The sequence below is a fragment of the Coloeus monedula genome (assembly GCF_965178545.1).
Source record: "Coloeus monedula genome assembly, chromosome: 26".
Classification (NCBI taxonomy): domain Eukaryota; kingdom Metazoa; phylum Chordata; class Aves; order Passeriformes; family Corvidae; genus Coloeus; species Coloeus monedula.
This window is the reverse complement of record NC_138806.1, coordinates 1,736,387-1,755,601: the sequence shown is the minus strand read 5'-3', so window position 1 is coordinate 1,755,601 and position 19,215 is coordinate 1,736,387. Positions and strand designations below refer to the sequence as shown.

General features: G+C 47.4%; 1 protein-coding gene across 1 annotated transcript in view; it reads left to right on the top strand.

Moving 5' to 3' along the window:
- MYO1D (myosin ID) overlaps positions 1-19,215 on the top strand; it is a gene marked incomplete at both ends in the record, with an annotated part of 152,400 nt that overhangs the window by 23,878 nt on the left and 109,307 nt on the right. The window contains 7 exons of the mRNA XM_082297298.1: positions 11,639-11,847; positions 12,710-12,803; positions 13,623-13,788; positions 15,531-15,584; positions 16,440-16,535; positions 17,626-17,742; positions 18,901-19,104. Coding sequence (XP_082153424.1) covers positions 11,639-11,847; positions 12,710-12,803; positions 13,623-13,788; positions 15,531-15,584; positions 16,440-16,535; positions 17,626-17,742; positions 18,901-19,104 — 940 coding nt within the window. The remainder of the gene's footprint in view (positions 1-11,638; positions 11,848-12,709; positions 12,804-13,622; positions 13,789-15,530; positions 15,585-16,439; positions 16,536-17,625; positions 17,743-18,900; positions 19,105-19,215) is intronic.

The following is a 19,215-nucleotide window of genomic DNA, read 5'->3' as shown; positions in this document are numbered from 1 at the left end:
TGCAAGTCCATCAGGCCATGTCATTGTGTCCAAAACTATAGACACATTTTCTGGCTGGATTGTCTAAGTGACCATTTTATTCCTCGGATTCAGTCAAAAGAGCATGGGCAATATTTACTAGGAGGAGCCTTGTGTAAATGTAAACCTTTAAAGTTAATTTTACATACAAATATCAAAAATAAAGAATCATGGAATCACGGGATGGTTTGGGCTGGAAGGGACCTTAAAGCCCATCCAGTGCCACCCCCTGCTGTGGGCAGGGACACCTCCCACTGGCCCAGGGGACTCCAAACCCCATCCAACCTGGCCTGGGACAGTGCCAGGGATGGGGCAGCCACAGCTTCTCTGGGCATCCTGTGCCAGGGCCTCCCTGCCCTCACAGGGAGGGATTTCCTCCTGATATCCCATCTCACTCTCGTTGTCTTCACCTTAAACCATGGCTAGATTAAATAAAAAGAACATGAAAATACTATAATCCTTGAGGATTGGGATGTGTGAAAGAGCTGTGTGTTAGTGACTGTTGCATTACATTTTATACAATATCTAAAATCTAAAGTAATAAGAGTTGTGTATATTGTGGGTTCAAATTCTTGCATTCAAAGCAGAATTTCTTAAGTTCACCAAAGGCTGCTTTGGTGTGAGGGTGGCAGCTTTGCTGCTCATGGATAATCATGGATAAGCTGATGTCATGATGTGTGTGCTGATAGATAATGGTTGGCAGTTGTATTCCACTACGGATTGCCACCTAAACCTGTGGATTGTCAGTGCTTTCCCACTGACACAGCAAAATATTCTGAGAAACTTCAAGCACTCCATTATTTCCAGAAGTCCTTGGAAAACTGGCAGTAAAGCCATTCCCCTCATTTGCTATTGCCTGCTGGAGGCTGACCACTGAGTGTGTGAGGAGCTGATAGTGACCATTCCTATGTTTATAATTATTGGTAATTCAGGAAGATCTTGATTATTCCAACTACATGAGTATGGATGAGATGTCCATTCAGCTTTTGTGCAGCAGGGATGAGTGTGAGAAGGGTAACACAAACCACTTAACTTAAAAAAAACCATAGAAAAATAATGTAGAAAATATGTTTTCCATCTAATAGATGATTTTCTCTCTGTTTGTAAGAGGTGTAAAGAGATTGACAGTTTGTGACTGCCAGACTTGTTGATTCCAAGTGTTCCTTTGTGTTTCATGCTGTTCTGTGAGGGTTCAGCAGCTCATTGCTCAGGAGAGGGAGGGAGGGAGCCGTGTTTGGAGGAGGATGTGTCACCTGAAGCTGCCCGTGTGTGCCAGAGCTTGGCAGGGGCTGTTTGAGGGGACCTGGGGAGGGTCCAGCGCCCCTGCCCTGAGCGGGGCCAGCTGCTCTGGGACTGGTGTGAACAGGGATGTGACCACCCTGCAAAGGAGCAGCAGTTTTACTCCGTGCTGCTGCTCTCAGTGTGTAATTAGGTCTGCTAAAGCTGAGGGTCCCTTCACCACCACTCCAGGCTAAATCAGTGCTTTCAGTAAATAATTAGTGGCTGAAAACATCTTTATTAAACTTTCTGATAAACTGTGGCACTGCTCTGACTTTTGGAGATTGTTATTAACTAATGCTCTTTACCTGACAATTGGTACTTCACAGAAGTAGAAGCCTGCCTGAATCCTCGGGCTGATTTGTCCTTCAAAATATTTTGTTTTAAATAATTTCACAGGGCTCTGAATTCCACTGGCTTAGGTTTAAAAATTTGCTGGTGTGGTCAAAGCCAGCCTGGCTGGTGGCAGATAAATTGAAGATACTTTTCAGGTTATCTGCATGTTAATTTTGATTTGTGTGGTATTTGTGCTGTCTCACATTATTATTAATTGAATAGTCTTTCAGCTTCTGAGTGGGAGCTGTCTTTGACAGAGAAAAATATGTCAAATGTAAGGGAAGTAAATGAACCCAATCTTTCCAGTGATAATTTGAAACGATAAACCAAGCAGCATGTAAATCAAGTAATCTGTTTTACTAATCAAACCTTTTAAGTCCTTTTCCATTTTGCTAATGTTCCCCTGGGTTATCTGTGTACAGTTGCCATTTAGGAATTCACTCCTTTTGCAGTGGATGATGAATGCATAAATAGCAGCTCTCCTGCTGCTCAGCTGCTTTTCCATTCAAAGAATGTAAAGTGAGGTACTTCAGGCCACTGTGCAAATTCATTTGCTTCTCTTGCCAGTTCTACCCTGCACTTCCATCCCCACAAGGGTGCTTGAAGCATTCTCTGTGTTGTTCCTTCTCTTTTTCCATTTTGAAGTTGACTTTCAGTGAGAGGGAGAAAGATCTTGATACTCAATCTGCCAGGTCAGTTACACTCAAGTGAACCCACTGCACTTGGCTGTAGTTAAGAACCCCTTTATTTCTCACCCAAACTTTCTGTGAAATATTAGTTGCTCTTTAGTTGGAAGAACAAACCTTGTGTATTTACTGGGCCTTTTCACACTGACAGGATCTTGTCCCTTACAGAGCCTGAGGTTTGTCTTCCAGGGCACCTCCTGCTTCATTCTTGGTGAAGGGAGAGACTGGGAGATGGAGAAGAGGGATTTCAGTGCAGTTCTGTTCAGATCACCATTAGGGACACGAAGCTTTTCCAATACAAAACACAAAATATTTGAAAGAAAGCCCCAGAACAAACCTGAGCCAAATCTATATCCAAACTGGGAAGCTTTTCCTGACTAGCCATGCTTTTAAGGGAGCACGAGGAAAAGTTCTTTCAGCCTGAGCAGTTCATGGACATATTGTTGAAATGTATTTGCTTTGTGATTTGCAAACTTAATTTTCCCCTCCACTGCTTGTGGTTCTTTGTCCACATGCTCTGGCTGAGGCCGTTGGTGTCTGAAAGGCGTTGATGGCAATCTGAGGGTGGCGGAGTCACAGCTGTCCCTCATTGTCCCCACAGCAGACGTGGCAAAAAGGAATCTTTGACTGAGGGGCAGGATGGGCAGCTGGAGGTGGAATATCCTCATCTGCTGCTTGGAGACTCAGTGGTTTGTCCACCAGAGCCCTTGGCTGGAACTGGAAGGGCTGGGACAGCTCATGGGCCAAACCACGGAGCTGAGTCACCACCATGTGCTGTACAACCCAGGGTGCCTGGAGAAGCCCGGTGTCACTCACAGCCCGGTGTCACTCACAGCCCAGTGTCACTCACAGCCCAGTGTCACAGCCAGACAACACACAGGCCTGTGTAAGGACTTCCATTATTTGGTTTGGGGTGACATGGTGCAGATCACTGCAACAACTCCAAAGGAAGCCCTAATGATGCAGAAACACAAGTCGTTATGTGTATATTTTGCATTATTATTTTTGCCTGGTTGGCGTGGCCTGTATTTGTATAAATAAGGCGCCTAATTTTATTTTAGATGGAACATTACCAGAGCACGGAGCCAGTCTTTTGGAGTGCTGGCAGATGGGATTCTGTATCTTAATGCTGCAAGATGATTCTTGGGTTTTCTGAGCCCTGTCCCAAACAATGCTGCATTCAGGGGCTCCAGTAGCATCCACGGGTCAGCAGTGGCCACGAGATGAACAAATCAGAATATTCCTTCCCAGCAGAACAATGAAGCAGCTGAACATCAGCAGCTCCCAGCCAGCTGACTGCTAAAGGGGTCTCCAGGCATTTCCAAAGAAAACCTGTGGAATACTGGGACTGTACCTTGGCACTTGGGCTTGTGGAGTGAGTAGAGGTGTAGTTATCACAAGGTTCTGTTAATTGTGCAGCACTCCAAGGGCTCAAGGGACAACAGGAGGAGAGGGGGCTGAATCTGTCCAGGGCTTCATGCAGTGCCCTCCCGACCACCTGAATCCATTCCTCCTTCACCTGCCCACCATGGCTTGTCCCTCCCTTTCTCCACAGCTTGGTCCTTCCCAGACCTGAAGACTTGTCAGGGTTTCCCCTTCATCCCCTCTAAACCAGACAGTGTCGACTCCTTCCCCAGTTCAGCCAGAGCGTGGACAGAGTTGGGAAGGTGTCACACCAGGTATGTGTTAGAACATGGCTTAGAAAATAAGGTTGCAAATCATCAGTGCAGGGGCTGATGCAGCATCAGGTGATGTTATTTGTGAGTGGTTGTTGTTTCCTGAGCTACTGGAGAGTTGGGAGCAAGGAACAGGAGCTCAGTCATGGGCTTTGTTTTCCTGCAAGTTTCTGGATCTTTCTGTTGGGTTGAAGGATTTTATAGCCCTTCCAGCATCCCTCACAAGAAGGTTATTTAGAAGCATCAGCTTGCCTGGAGGCCACTGGGATAAAGCCACAGCTGCAGAATTCACACCCCACTGAACCAGGGTGAGGGAATCAGGCAGGATCTTTCTCATGCAAATCTATCCAGCCACCAGACAGTGCCTTGGTGTGTGCCTTTTAGGCAGGTGTTTTTGCAATTTTGTCCCCTGAAATGCCTGAAGGTAGCAAATGCTTTAACACAGTCCAACGTGCAAAGCTGAATTCCCAAAATTGAAGGCCGAGATAATCGTCATGTGGCAGGTCACAGTTAATATGGACACGGGGTTTGGAAAGAGGAGGTGAATGAAGGTGAAATGTCCTTTTTAAGTACCTGTGTGCTGTAACATCAGAGTGGAAGGAACATAATGGATCATGAAGTCAGTTGTGGGTTAGTGCAGGAAGCCAAATTTTCTAAATCCATCCGTAAAATAAACTCAGCCATATCCAGCAGGGCTCCCTGGTCCTTGCAGCTCCCACTGAACTGCTCTGCAGCTTTGCCTCTCCAGGCTGTGTTGGCCAGGGTCCTCCGTTCCCATTTTCCCTTTGTATGGGCCTGTGTTGTGTTCTGTTTAATATTTTCTTCTGGCTGCCTGGCAGGATGATTCTCATCTCCCCAGGTGTTTACAGGTGATCACTTCCACCTTTTCCTGCTCCTCAGTAGTTCTGTGAGTGTCACATATTTAAGTGAGTTCCTTGCATGACAGGCTCAGTGCTCCAGCTGGCTCAGGGTGTGATGGGAGCAGAAAGGAGAACCCACCTGACTGCTGAGCTTTCTTTTGCTTTTTACTGTCCCTTTATAGGTTATGTGCTTTTATTTGACAGATTAAAAAGTTAGAGATTATGGCAGATGGCAGTCTCTTGTTTGCTGCTATCCCAAGCCTGTTCTGCTCTTTCCTGGTTAGATCTGGGATCACAGGATAATTCTGCCTCAGGACAGCACTCAGGGCACCGTCCTGCCCAGAGCACAGTAATGTGGTTACCGCGCTGAGATTTTACAGTGTCCCAGCCAGATTTTCACATGGAAACTGGGAGTGTGTTTTACTGCTCCACACACAGGGAGCAAACTGCTTTCCTCTACCTGTGCTGGCAGTGACTTCCTCCTGTGCACATTGGAATAAACCACAAAGCGTTGCATTGTCCTGGAGGCTTTTCAAAGAACTTCCCTTTGACTCCTTATCTGTTTCAAGCCTGCTTGTGCCTTCTGCTGTGCTTCCAGAGCTGGAAAAGGAGTGTGCAGTGCTCCCTGCTGCAGAGAGAGCTCGGCTGGTCTGACGCAAATAGAAATGAAAGTTCGTTGACTCCTGTGTTTAGTGGTTTGGCATTTTTTTCAGTGCAAGGTTAGTGCTTTATATTTAAGGAGAGGGATTTTAATATAATTCTGTTCCTACATCTCCCAGTTTTAGACTCTATTCAGCATTCATTAGAGCTGGTTAGCATCCATCTCCCATTTTCCTTCCCCTGACCTTACCCAGTGGGTTTGCAGAGCTGGTGGATGACTCAAGGGTCAGCTGGGTTGGAGCTGAATAAGCCTCATCAAATTACAGTCAATTTGCTTAAACCTTGGTTTGTTGAGGAAGATGTGGCAGTGGTCACTCGTAGTTTGCTAATTTTATTTAGAAAAAAATGACATCATTACAAAGAACTCTTTTAACCTAATTTCAAAGCTGGCTGGAGGCTGCAGATGAATGGAGTATTCCTCACCCTGCCCTGTCTGCTCCCTCCATACAGGAAAGGAGTGGTGCAGAACATGCTCCAAATGGCATTTCCTATTTTGTTCAACTGGCAGCATCTGAACACCGAGTCCATGCAGGCCAACTGCAAAAATCTCACCTGCACCCGAAATGAATTTAATTGCAGTTTTTCTGGCCCTCAGGGTGGATCAGAACCTTGTAGACATGCATAGTTTGAATATTGTAGACATGCATATTCATGATCAGGACAGACTTGGATCATTTTCCTGGTGCAGGGAGGTTTTACTGACTGGACAGTTTTTTGGTCTGTTTTTCCAAGAGCAGCAAGAATATTTTAGCCATAGTTCTGCCAACGCAAATCCTGTTTATCTGAGTGCTCTTGTGAGAGGCTGATTGGCTGTGAGACAGTTTATGAGCAATTTACTGAAGGACTTGAAGTCCTGCTTGACAGCTGAGTTTATTTTGAGATTTACCTAAAATAAAGTCTTTGAGCACCACTGAACTCTCAGCAGGGAGACCCAGTATCACATGGGAAAGGCACAAGTACCTGAGGCACAGAGTGAAGTTTGCTTTAGGAAAGTCACTCACTTCCCAAAGCACGAGGAGAATGGGGTTGTTCCCTTGGGTGAGTGCAGGCTGCTCATTCTTGCACTTCAAAACCAGGTAAATATGGTTTCAATGCCAGAAGTCTGCCTAAATTCCCTTCCTTAGTGAACACATCCTAAAGGCCCAGCCTTGGCTGTCCATGAACATCTCTTCATGAACACAAATTTTAATTAAATGTCTCCACATAGGTTTGCAAAGAGAATGGACTCAAAGCCTGCAGTCATGGATTTTCAATGTATATATTTAATGGAAAAAAATAACTAAGGCTTGTTACCCTATTTGGGAGAGTAACCCAAACTACATGGGGTGTTTACAACAGGAAAAGAAATTGTCCCTGCTCCACATATTGGAGGTGTGCAGCTTCTGGGTCATTCTTCCCGTGCACAGAGGAGGAAGAAAAAGCTGTGTGCTCATACTCAGTATATCAGTTTGTGCTCTGGAGTTCACAAATAAGCTGGAAATAGAGAATAGTTTGACCCCATCAGTTTTGATTCTCTTAACCTTCAGTGGGGCTGGGTTAGCTGCTGATCAGCACAGCTAAGGCAGCTGTAGCACTCCTGATTCTGTCCTGAATTATTTGCTTTTCCTTAACATTTCCTTTCCTTTAAGCCCCTGCTGCACAGCCAAACTGAGAGCCCATCTCAGTGGGTGTCTGTGCTGTGACTGACCGAGCAGCTTCTGTCCTGGGGGACCTGCGGAGCATCAGGAAGGGCTGAGACCAAGGAGCTTCAAGGAGCACCTGCTAACGGGGAGAGCTTTGGTGTGTGTGTAAAGCAGAACGTGCTGCCAGTCTGTGAGCAGTGCTGAGAAAGGAGCAGGTCAGGACCAGAGAAGGGCTTTTTCCAGTAGAAAATGATCCAGAATACCAACACCTACACTTCAACTCTCCTAAAGGAGCAGCAGACTGGTGACCTGCCATGATTCTCCAACAGATGCTCTGTCCTTTGGATGTTGGACAGATGGGCACGGACTGGCACAGTGGATTAGTGAGGAGCCGTTTGCCTGGTGCTCAGGGCTGGCAGTGCTCCCCCAAGGGCTCTTTGGCTTCTGGAGCAGAGGAGTTGCATGTAATGATTAATTAGGAATCCCCTGCCTGATGTGAGTGCTCGGAGCAGGGTGGCCTGGTGGGGTGTCTTTGTGTAACGGTCCCATCCTGCAGATGTTGTTTGGGAGTGTGGGTTCCAAGTCTTGCCAACTAACTTTATTTGTGCTGAGTGCATTTGAAGTTGCATCATTTCCTCGGTAAGAAGAGTTTTGTTTTTGACTGGAGTGTTTGTCAGGTGGGGGAAATCCTAAATGTGAGTGCTCTCTGGTGGTGGAGATTTCTGCTTCAGTGTTCCCATTTCTGCAGTGTATTTTCCAGGAGCAACTGCATGTGAATATACCCTGCCTGGAGTTAAAGATTGTTGGAGGTTTTTTTTAATTCCTTTCCCTAAAAATAAAAACTACAAAACAGAGTAAAAGCCTTTTTCTTGCCTTAGTGGACTTCTTTTCTAGAGAAGAATTTCTCTCCCTTAAAATGATTTATATTCTGTTACTCACTGGTTTTTATTTTCTCATTATCAATTGATGTTTTAATGAGGTAATAAAAACTGGTATAAAAACTTCTCATGAAAGAGCTGATGTTCCTCCTCAAAATAACCCACAAGAATTAAATACTGTGAATTGCTTTTTGGCTGCTGAGCTGCTAGAGGGGACTGAGGGGAGACTCACTGAGGCTGCAGCTCCTCCCCAGGGGCAGCTCTGATCTCTGCTCCCTGTGAGCAGGGGCAGGACCTCAGGGAACAGCTGGAGCTGTGTCAGGGGGATTTGGGGTGGAGATCAGGGGTGCTGGGCACTGCCCAGGCTCCCCAGGGAATGGTCCCGGCCCCGAGGCTGCCAGAGCTGCAGGAGCGCTGGGACAGCGCTGCCAGGGATGCCCAGGGTGGGGTTGTTGGGGGGTCTGGGCAGGGCCAGGCTGGGACTGGATGATCCCTGTGGGTCCCTTCCCACTCCGAATATTCCATGATTCTCTGACATTGATACAGAAATAATTCTAATGGAATTATTCCAGGGAAATGTTTTGTTGTAGCACAAGCTGATGTGATTTCCATGAGATAGAAACCAAGGTTTGACCCTGGGGGTGTCGCCCCAGGAGTGGACACTGGGGTTCCTTTTATCAAGGAGCTTTTTTTGATCAAGGAACTGCACTGTTGTTGCTTTGAATAACGAAACCCCAGTTCCGTGTGTTACACCTCAGCGCTAAAATGACTGTGCTGGCTGTGAAAAGCACCAAATGGATTCATGGTCTTGTTTTGTGACCTCGCCCTGCAGAGGAATCACGGATTTAACACCGCTCAAAGCTCCCCATTTGCACTGCCCTCGTGGGTTGTTTTCTTAAGCTTTCCTGAGTTCTCCATGGGCAAGGCAAAGCCGACTCTCCCACCGGAGCCCTGCAGCCAGGAAAACAGGCCCTGCTGTTCTTGGCCTGCTGCTGTGCTGAGCCACGCTCAGGGATGAAAAGGGGCTTTATCAGCAACGAGGGCTGAGGAGCCGGAGCTCCTGGTGGGAACATCTGAGCACAGCTCTGGAATTCTAACTCTGGTGCTAGGAAATAAAGAGAAATGAACTGAGAGGTAAATGAGAGTGTCACTTGTTCATAAACTCTGTATCCCCAAAGCCAGGCTGGAGAGGTGCCTGTTTGTCAAGCCTGGAGATGGATCCTTCTTCCCCCTCATCTCCATCTGCCTTTTCCCACAGAGCTGAAGACACAACTCATCAGAGCCTGGTAAAACCTTTTAGAACTTGGCTTGGAGGCCCAATGTGGGATCTGTCGTCTGAGCTGAGCTGTGGGGAAGTGACAGGCAGGATGTGAGCCTGCTGCCTGTGCTAGCATCCCAGCTGGAACCCCCCTGGAGCAGGGGCTCTGCAGGGACAGGCTGGCAGGGCCAGATCTGGGGGTTCTGCTTAGAGGCAGAGGGTGCTGGGCACTGCCCAGGCTCCCCAGGGAATGGTCCCGGCCCCGAGGCTGCCAGAGCTGCAGGAGCGCTGGGACAGCGCTGCCAGGGATGCCCAGGGTGGGGTTGTTGGGGGGTCTGGGCAGGGCCAGGAGTTGGACTCGATGATCCCTGTGGGTCCCTTCCCACTCAGGAGATTCTGTGATTCTATGATTCACTCAGGGACACTGAACTGTCGTGGGAGGAAACTTAAACTAGGTCTGGCAATGCAAGTTTACATAATTCATTACTTAAGGAAGAGGTCAGAGTATTGGGTGCTGTGATGGTGGCTTGGCACGACACTGCAGCAGGAATGGCCTTTATTTTTTTATTTCTCCTCAGCTAAACCAACCCCCTTACCTTCTCTGTGGCCGTGAACCCTCCAGCTGCTCATGGAGTTTAAAACCTCATCCATAATCTGCTGGATCTTTATTTTCAGCATCAGTAGTGCCTTGAGCAGCAGTTCTGTGCTGCTGGGCAGGGACTTGGGAGAGCAGCCTCGGAGTTCTCCATTGGGTAACTCACCTTTTTCGGGTGTCCATCTCCAAAAGGTGGGAACGATTCTGCTCATTGTGATGTCCTTGTGGTTTCCATAACATATTGATATCCCAGTGTGACTTGATCTCCTTAATACCAACAGCGTTGTGTGGGTTTGATTTTTCAAGCTCTCCTCTGTGTATGCAGAGTCCCCCATGGACTCCCAGCCTGTAATCCCATCCCTTTGCACTTCTACCTGTTTGGCATCTTCCAAGAAATTAAAATTAGGGGTATTGGTATTGCTAATTATGTTGCTATTTATTTTATTTATCTATTTTTGAAAGGTACATTACTGGTACCTTTCAAACAGCATGTATCTCAAAAATGTAAAATAACTTAGCATTTTAAGCTCATTATTGTTTTGGGAAATGCGTATCAGGACACCTTCAGTTAAAAGTGATGTAGGAACAAGAGGAAGTTTTGCAATTTTTGTGTCTTCCCAGTGCAGTATTCCAGGAGGAAGCTGGAGTTGGAGGCACAAACACTCCTAGAAAGTGGAATGCTGGTTGCTGGATGATATTTCTTGAGTTTTATTACACCTGCTAAAAACTGAAGCTGCCAAGATGCTGCAGAAGATTCTCAAATGAACAATAGAAAATGTCAGGGCTGTCACCACATGGGGGTGGTAATAAATTCAATAAAGTAATGCTGGAATTTGTGCTGGAGTCCATCCGGATTCGAGGCTCCCGGGCTGTGTGGAGGAGTTCTGGTGCCATCTAATGTCCCGAGGTCTAAGTGCAGCTGCAGACAGGGATTGGCGCTGGAAATCCAGGGTTTGTATGTTGATCCCTAAACCTGCTGCTGTCCTTTCTCCTCCTGAGAAACAAATGCTGTGTTAATCTGGAATTATTCTGAGCTCTCCTCATAGGTAACTTTCAATAAAATAGGAATTTGTTTGGAAACGTCTTCTAACTTAAACACTTTTTTTAAACTAACGTCAAGTTATTTTCTGTCTTGTTTGCAGAAAGAATCGAAGGGCCAGGTAGGGATAGGAATGGTGTAGTTTAGGGTTGTTTGCACACATTCTTAGAAATATTTCCCCTCTGGTTTAGCAGCAGTGGTGATACTAAAGTGCCTTCCAGCAAAAAGGACTCAATGCTAGAGTGGGAAGCTGCAATTCCCTCCTGGGCTTCTGTCTTTGTTTACTTTCAAGTGTGATTAGACCTCTCAGTGAGGGCTTCAGAACTTCTTCTCCTCTGGCCTGAGGGGTCATGGACAACTACAGAACGTGAAAAAAGAATTTGCCTGTAAATCCCCTTTATGAAGTGGATTAGATTTGCTCCTCACACTCGTGTTCACTTACTGTCCGTTGTAGAAACTGTAAATTCCATATCGCCTGTCTGGAAGTGAAACAGAGGTAGAAATGTCCTTTGTAGGTGGTGGAACTCCAAGTCAGCCCTGGGCTGTTGTCCTTGTACCCTCGGGTCTCTGTATCTTCTGCTGTGCCATCCCTGCTCGGGGCATGTCCAGAGCCAGGGTTTTACTGTGGTGTTTCCATAGGGTGATGGAAGAGTTCACCCGATGGCCCGGGCAGCTGCCTGTCCTGAACCTCTGCACTTGTCTGATTTGTGCCTTTTGTCTCCTGCTGGGCAGGTTCGAGAAAGGCCGGATTTACACCTTTATCGGGGAGGTGGTTGTTTCCATGAATCCTTACAAGAACCTCAACATCTACGGGCGGGACATGATCGAGCAGTACAGGGGCAGGGAGCTCTACGAGAGGCCTCCCCACCTCTTTGCCATCGCTGATGCTGCTTACAAAGCCATGAAGAGACGATCCAAAGACACCTGCATTGTCATCTCAGGTAGGCTGGGAGGGCTCTGCATGGTGATGAGCACTTGATCTGTGTGAAATTCCAGGCGGAAGGAGAATAATTGTTTGGCTAATGACAGCGTTTTATAAAAGAAACTTCATTAATCTTAAAGCTGCTCATTTGCATTTGAATCCGTGTGTGGAGACCGGCACAATTATTTCTTATCTCATTCGAGAGCTGGTGCCAGTCAGGAGCTGGATCTGTGCCTGCAGAGGGATAATGTGAGCAAGAGCCCTGTGTCTGCTCTGGGAAGTGACCTGGGATCAGGAGTGACCTGAGATCAGGTGTGACCTGGAATCAGGAGAGCTGGGATCAGGAGTGAGCTGGGATCAGTAGAACTGGGCTTGTCTCCCCTCAGAAGCTGCTGATTTTTGTCGCTGCCCTGACTGGCCACTGTTTGTTCCCTGCTCCATTGGAAAGGCAGTGGCTCCATCAGTGGGAGCAGGGCTGGTACCAGAGTGATCCCTGGCTGGATCCTGGCACTTGCTTCCTTAATGTCCCCGTGCTCCAGCGGCTCTGAAAGGAGAGAGCCCCGGGCTGGGGTGCTGAACAGTGGCCCCTTGTGCTGCTGCAGGCCAGGCTTTCTCCTCTAACAATATTCCTTTGATCCTCTGTGTTCCAGCCCTTTTCCCGACCTGTGAAATCTCACAGCACAATTGCTCAAAGTCAGCCCAGCAGCAACCAGGCAGGGTTATGGCTGTGTTTAGTAAACGTCCCAAGTGCACATAAAGATTGCTTTAAAAAGAAAAACTCAAACCCTCCAGGCACTGTTGGGGTACAATTGAGGTCTTCTGTCCAATGATTTGTTTTGCTTTTTTCATCTGTTTGGTCACCGTGGTGTTTCTGCCCCCAGGTGAAAGCGGGGCTGGGAAAACTGAGGCCAGTAAATACATAATGCAGTACATAGCAGCCATCACCAACCCCGGGCAGAGGGCTGAGGTGGAGAGGTAAGGCCTGGGCTGGAAAAGAAGGGAAATTCTCCTGCTTGTGGATCTCTTTCTGTGAGCTCTGCAGCACCACATTATCAGACAGTCTCTTGTACATGCTGATTTATACTTAACTTCTGCTTTTACTCTGGGAATTTTGCAGTATTAATTGCTGAAATCACAGTGAAAAGTTTATTTTGAAAGTTCGAACTTTCAAAATCAAAACAGCATCTAGAAATACCATCCAGCCAATATCAACCATCTAATGGCAGGACTCAATGATCTTTGACGTCTTTTCCAACCTAAATGATTCTAAATCACTTTTCCTGGGGCAAACTGCCTGAAATTTGGGTGGGCTAGAACACCATGTGGCGTGCAAGGAGTGTATTCTGTGACCTTCCAGGCTCACATGATTCCGAATTGCAAAATGTCCCTCTCTGTCCTGGAGTAAAAGTTTTGGAGCAAAGAATGTGGCTTTCTGCAGAAACAGACTTAAACCTACCCAGAATGGACTTTTGAAAATGACTTGAAAAAGAGTTCAGAAAATTGGTTTCAGAATTCAAATGTGTATAGAAACTGAATTTCTGGTGCTGCTTTCAGGGTGGGGGTCTGGTCTTTGAACCAAAGAGCATTTGCTTGCTCTGAGGAGCATTGCTGACAGCTCCCAGCTGATTTCCCATGGGATTGCTGATGTCATCCACATCTGCCCAAATCTGCCATCAAAGAGCATCACTGCTGTCATTGAATTCTTCTGGAGAAATGGCTGGGAAAAAAAATCCCATGGTGTGAGTGTTGAAGTCTTACCCTGTTCCCTTTTCCATCCATCCCTCCCTCCTGCAGAGTGAAGAACATCCTGCTGAAATCCAACTGTGTGTTGGAGGCCTTTGGCAACGCCAAAACAAACCGCAACGACAATTCCAGCCGGTTTGGAAAGTACATGGACATCAACTTCGACTTCAAGGGAGACCCCATAGGTGGGCACATCAATAATTACCTGCTAGAAAAGGTGAGGCACCCTCCCTTCCAGAGTTACAGCCTTTGCTGGAGTTACTTTTGCAATCTGTGCTTTGCCAGTAGAAAGTTTTCCGTTCAGACGTGTACAGCAGGTGAGATATGAGGGCATGGAAATAAATCCGGGGTTTAATTTTTCCTCAGGAGTCAGGAGAGCCACTGCAGTGCTGGCAGCACCCTGTTCCTGGAGCACCACGACTTCCAGGGCTCAGCAGGAGCAGGGCTGTGTTACCCAAAGGTTTTTCGGGGGAAGGGGAGAGGTTGAAGTTTAATGTCAGTTTTTATTTTGGATACAATTTACCCTCTGCACAGCTCCTTTGTAATTCCTGCCCTGAGCTCTTCCTGGAGGAGGAGATCTCCAGGGCTATAGGGAGCAAGTCTGCTTGAGCAGTGTTATTTTGGAATAACGCCACAGCCTTGGGTGAGCTGTTGGTAGTGTTGTTTGTATATGTTCCAAGTGATCCTGAGCATAATTATTTTCTTCGTGTCATTAAGTGGTGTCTGAAAACATTGGAATATGCAAAACTGGAGAAACCAGGCGTGAGCCATTAACAGTTCTTGCTGTGTGAGACACGTCTGGCTTTGATTATGTGTTTGACCACATCTGCCAACACCCTTTTTTGTTTGTGTTTCTTTTTTACTTCTCCCCTTATTTCCCTGAAGTCTATTTTCAGAATAAACACTTTATTTTAAAAAAGAAAACAACAGACCCAAACATTTAACTTTGGATACTTTGATGTGAAAAGAGGGCTGGGACTGCAGCTGCAGTGACTTAAATCCTGATGATTTATTTATCCTGATTGCTTATTTCATATTCTTGACTTCTCCCAAGTTAAATTTGTTTCCATTTCAAAGCAGTGGAGGCTCTGGCCCAAACACAAGCCATAACAGACAGTGGCTTTGCAACAGGAACACACTGGATCATGGAATGTCCTGGGTTGGAAGGCACCCACAAGGATCATCCAGTCCAACTCCTGCCCTGCACAGACCCCCCAACAATCCCAGCCTGGGCATCCCTGGCAGCGCTGTCCAAACACTCCTGGAGCTCTGGCAGCCTCAGAGCTGTGCCCATTCCCTGGGGAGCCTGGGCAGTGCCCCACCACCCTCTGGGGGAAGAACCTTTCCTGATATCCAACCTAAACCTCCCTAGAGCAGCTTTGTTCCTCATCACTCTCCGTAGTTCAAACTTACAGCATAAAATAAGGACACGTTGCTTGGTGACTGAATGCCTGCTGCAATTTAACCCTTTTTTGTGCTGTTTACACTGATTTGGAGGGAGGGTTCTGGAATGGAGCTATGGCTCCCTGAAACAAGGCCCTTGTGTCAGAGCAGAGCATTCCCTGGTACCGTGGCTGGGAGCTGTGGGCAGCCTGTCCTGGGGGTGTAGGAGTGGTGACCAGCAGGCCCTGAGCATTTGTCTGTAGTCACAGAGTCCTGGTTTTCATTTCCAGTGATTAAATAATTCTAAAACTAAAATGAAGTTTTATTTCACTCTTCTATGAAAGCCACCCTGTGGTTCCCACATGGGGTTCCTGGGTGGAAGTAGGACATTGCAGCTTTTACACAAGCTGGTGCTTTTGACTGTAGACCACAAGCTCCAGGGTCGCACATGTGTGATGGTGTTCCCAAGAGCCTGAGTGTGAGATGTGATGGATTTGGGGTGTCCTGGTGATGTGGGTGTCTGAGGGGAGGTGCTGATGTCCCGCTAACACCCAGTGCTGTGCTTTGTTCCCCCAGTCCCGTGTGATCGTGCAGCAGCCAGGGGAACGAAGCTTCCACTCCTTCTACCAGGTTTGTGTTCCTTTGCTGGAGCAGTGACTTGTCCCCAGTTTCCCAGACGCTTTGGGCAGAGCACTCAGGGCTTTCACCCTCTCATGTATTTTGCAGAAGGTTCCCTTTTGCAGCATCTTGGGTGATCTTGGGTTCTTCAGTTCTCGGCGGGGGCCTGGGCTGGGAGGGAGCCTGGGAAGATGGATTGTTTTCTATCCTCCAGTCCCATATTAACACATTTATAAACTTAAAAGGAGGCTGACTAAACAAATATGGTAGGACATTGGACTTTGACTCACTGTTTTATTTGTAGTAAGTCTAATCCCTCTATTTTCTCTTGAGGCCTTTAGTCCATATGTAAGTAATTTTATTACACCAAGTTGACTTTTTTTGTTTTTTTGATGTTTTTTAATGTCTTCCACATTGTGTGGTGGTTCCCTGTGTGTCCTTTGGGGGATATGGTCAGCCTATTAGTATAACCTTGATTCTGCAGTGAGGAAAGGGGAGGTTTGTTTATTTTTTCCCCATTTCTCAGTACTCCATGATGCCGTGTTAGCACTTTCCTCACGGATGTGTCATTTCCAGGAGGAAAAGTCTCTGTGTGGGCAATGTGCTTGCCAAGGCACAGCTGTGGCATGGCCCAGGTGTGAACAGGTCTGGAGGGGGTTCAGGCTGGTTTTTATACAGTTGTGACTCTAAAAGGACAGTGATTTGTGGTGGCAGAGCCCTGCACCAGTGCAGACTCCACATCTTGCATGTTGTGTTCCACATATTGCAGCAGTAATTAATATTTTTATGATTTTGCTTGTCAAGAGACAGAAAAAAGAAGGATTTTGTATTTTTCATTCACCGTTTCTTAAAACACTCTTCATGCAGCTCCTGCAGGGAGGATCTGAGCAGCTCCTGCGTTCTCTGCACCTCCAGAAGGATGCATCAGCCTACAGCTACATCTGCCCTGGGGCACAGCTCAAGGTGAGGGGTCTGAGGGACCCAGGGACAGCTTAACATTGGGAATGCTGCTGGAAATGCTCAAAGCACTGCTGAGCTAGCAGAAGTTGAGATCAGTGGGGATGAATATAGAAAGGTGACACTGGTGTGCTGTTTGTAATGAAGTTTCTGGCACTACATGATAAAGCATGAGTTTACTTAAATCATAGAAAAAATACCCCTCTATTCTGCTTAAAATATACAAATATACCTGTGCATGCTGCATGTGTCTGCTTATAAACAGCAATAAAATGCTTTATTAATAAATGCAGGTGTAGATATTTGACATATTACCAGTGGCAGACATTCCATGCCCCATGATAGGTAACTTAAACTGCTTTCTGCACCAAAAAGCCATAAGGACTCATTTTTTTTCAGCATGATCTTTGAGTTACTGAAGCACTCAGTCTTCATGTCTGACTTGTCCTCAAGGGGGAACTCTGAGCAAGAAAGAAGGGAACAAACCCATGAAGTTTTTAGGACAACAAGATCCTGAACACTTCAGATACATCTGGAGTTGTCCCTAATGTTGTCCCTTTGAAGCAAGGTCCAGACACAAGGCTCCCTGATTTCCTGGGTGCTTTTGTGAGATGCACTTTGGTACAGAAACCCAGAGACCTCCTCACATGCCAGATGACTCTCTAAAAATGTGCATCGAAAACAAGCCCAGGAGGCTGCAGGGACGGAGGGAGAGGCTCATCTTGAGAGAGGTGGAGAACAGAGATTTCCTGCTGGTGCTCTGCAGCCGCTGCTCAGAGGGTCTGTGACTGCACAAATTGTCCCTGTTCTTCTTGGATTTTTTATGAACTCTTTCTTAGCAAATTCCACTGGGAAATTTATTGTGCTGTGGTGGATTTCTGTGTGTCCTGCTGCCAGAATATGTGTGTGCAGTGCAGGGTTCAGTGTCCCAGCATGCAAGATGGCATTGGAGTAAGCTGGGAAACCTCATGACAGTGGCTTGCATGTGAGAAACATCAAAGTGCATCTTTATTTCCCGTGGGCTTGTGAAATCCTTGCTTCCTCACAGCTGACTTCCATTAAACCCCCCCCATCCCAAACTTCTCTCTCCCCTCAGTGTTCCATCAACGACGGGACCGAGTTCAAGGCAGTTGCTGATGCCATGAAGGTGATTGGCTTCAAGCAGGAGGAGATTCAGACTGTCTACAAAATTGTGGCAGCCATTCTGCACCTGGTGAGCTCCCTGCCCATGGATATCCATCCCTGAACCCATCCCTGGGCTGTTCCTCAGGAGGGCTTGTACTGCCAGCAGCTCTGATTTTCCTGCTGCAGAAACACTTGGCAGCTCTGTTGGCTGGGAAAGTGTGTCCAGTTCTCAGCTCCAGTGGGGAGAGAAAGTCCTTGCTGGAACAGGGCACTGCAGTAATGATCACATGTATTCTGCATGTTCCAGATCCCAAACCAGACATCCCACTAAGTACTGGGAGCTGTTAAATGTTCTGAAAAAGGAACTGTTGGGGTTTGGCAGTGAGGGCATAGGGAGCTTCTGTCCCTTTTTGCCCTCACACTCACCTTCACCACAGTGGTTCTGCTTCACTTCATGGTGAAGGTTGAGCACAGGAAACACAGGAGACCTCTTAATTCTTTGTGCTCTGAGGTTGAGGAAATCTTCCTTCTCCTGGAGCCTCCTGGGAGCCACAGAGCCTCCTTCCCTGCACAGTGTCCCTGTATCTCAGCTCTTGTGTGTCCCTGAGGAAAGAAGTGGGCAGGAGGAGGGTGGCAAAGAACAGCTTTGTTGCAGTTCCTTCTCCTCCTTGGGGTAGCAGTGCTGGGAAGGAAGGGAGGCAGAGCAGAGTGGGGCCATGCAGGCAGGCTGGGAGAGCACCCTCTGCTGTGGATCACCAAAGGGTGTCACTGCTTAATCCTGGCACAGAAGGTACCCAGGAGCAGAGCTGTGGTGGTGGGGTGCTGCCAGTCCAGTCCCACTGGCACTGACCTCCCCGCTTCCCCACACCATTCCCATTCCCTTTGTGGAAGGAGCACTGCCAGGAGAACTGCAGCCAGTGAAGACAAATGCTACATCCAGCATTTGTATACATGGTGCAATTCCCTATCCCTGGAATCTGAATCTTGGTGTTTGATTAAATCTCAGGAAGTGTTTGATGTCATTTGTCCCAAAAGCTGAGCTGAACACTGAGCAGGAATGCTTTGCTTTGAGAAAGCCTTTGCTGCTCCCGCTGACCTTGGAGCTTTGAGGGTGTGGATATGGAAGACCCACCTTCCAGTGTGGCAGGATATTTCCTGCTGGGAATAACAGGTGGAAAATGGATGGACCTGGGGGGTGGTGATTCCTGTTAGTAAAAGGCAGATAGAGAAATGCTGCTGATTGCAGGGGAACCTGAAGTTCTCCGTGGATGGAGACACTCCCATCATCGAGAACAGCAAGGCGGTGTCGGTCATCGCCGACCTCCTGTCCACCAAGGCCGAGCTGGTGGAGAAGGCGCTGCTGTTCCGGACAGTGGCCACGGGCAGGGACGTCATCGACAAGCAGCACACGGAGCAGGAGGCCACCTACGGCAGAGACGCCTTTGCAAAGGTGAGTTCCAGTCCCCTTCCTCTGCACAGGTGTGGGACACTCACCCAGACACGTTCCTGCTGCCTTTGCCCGTGGGCTGAGCTGCTCTCGGTGCCCAAGGAAGGCTTTGCT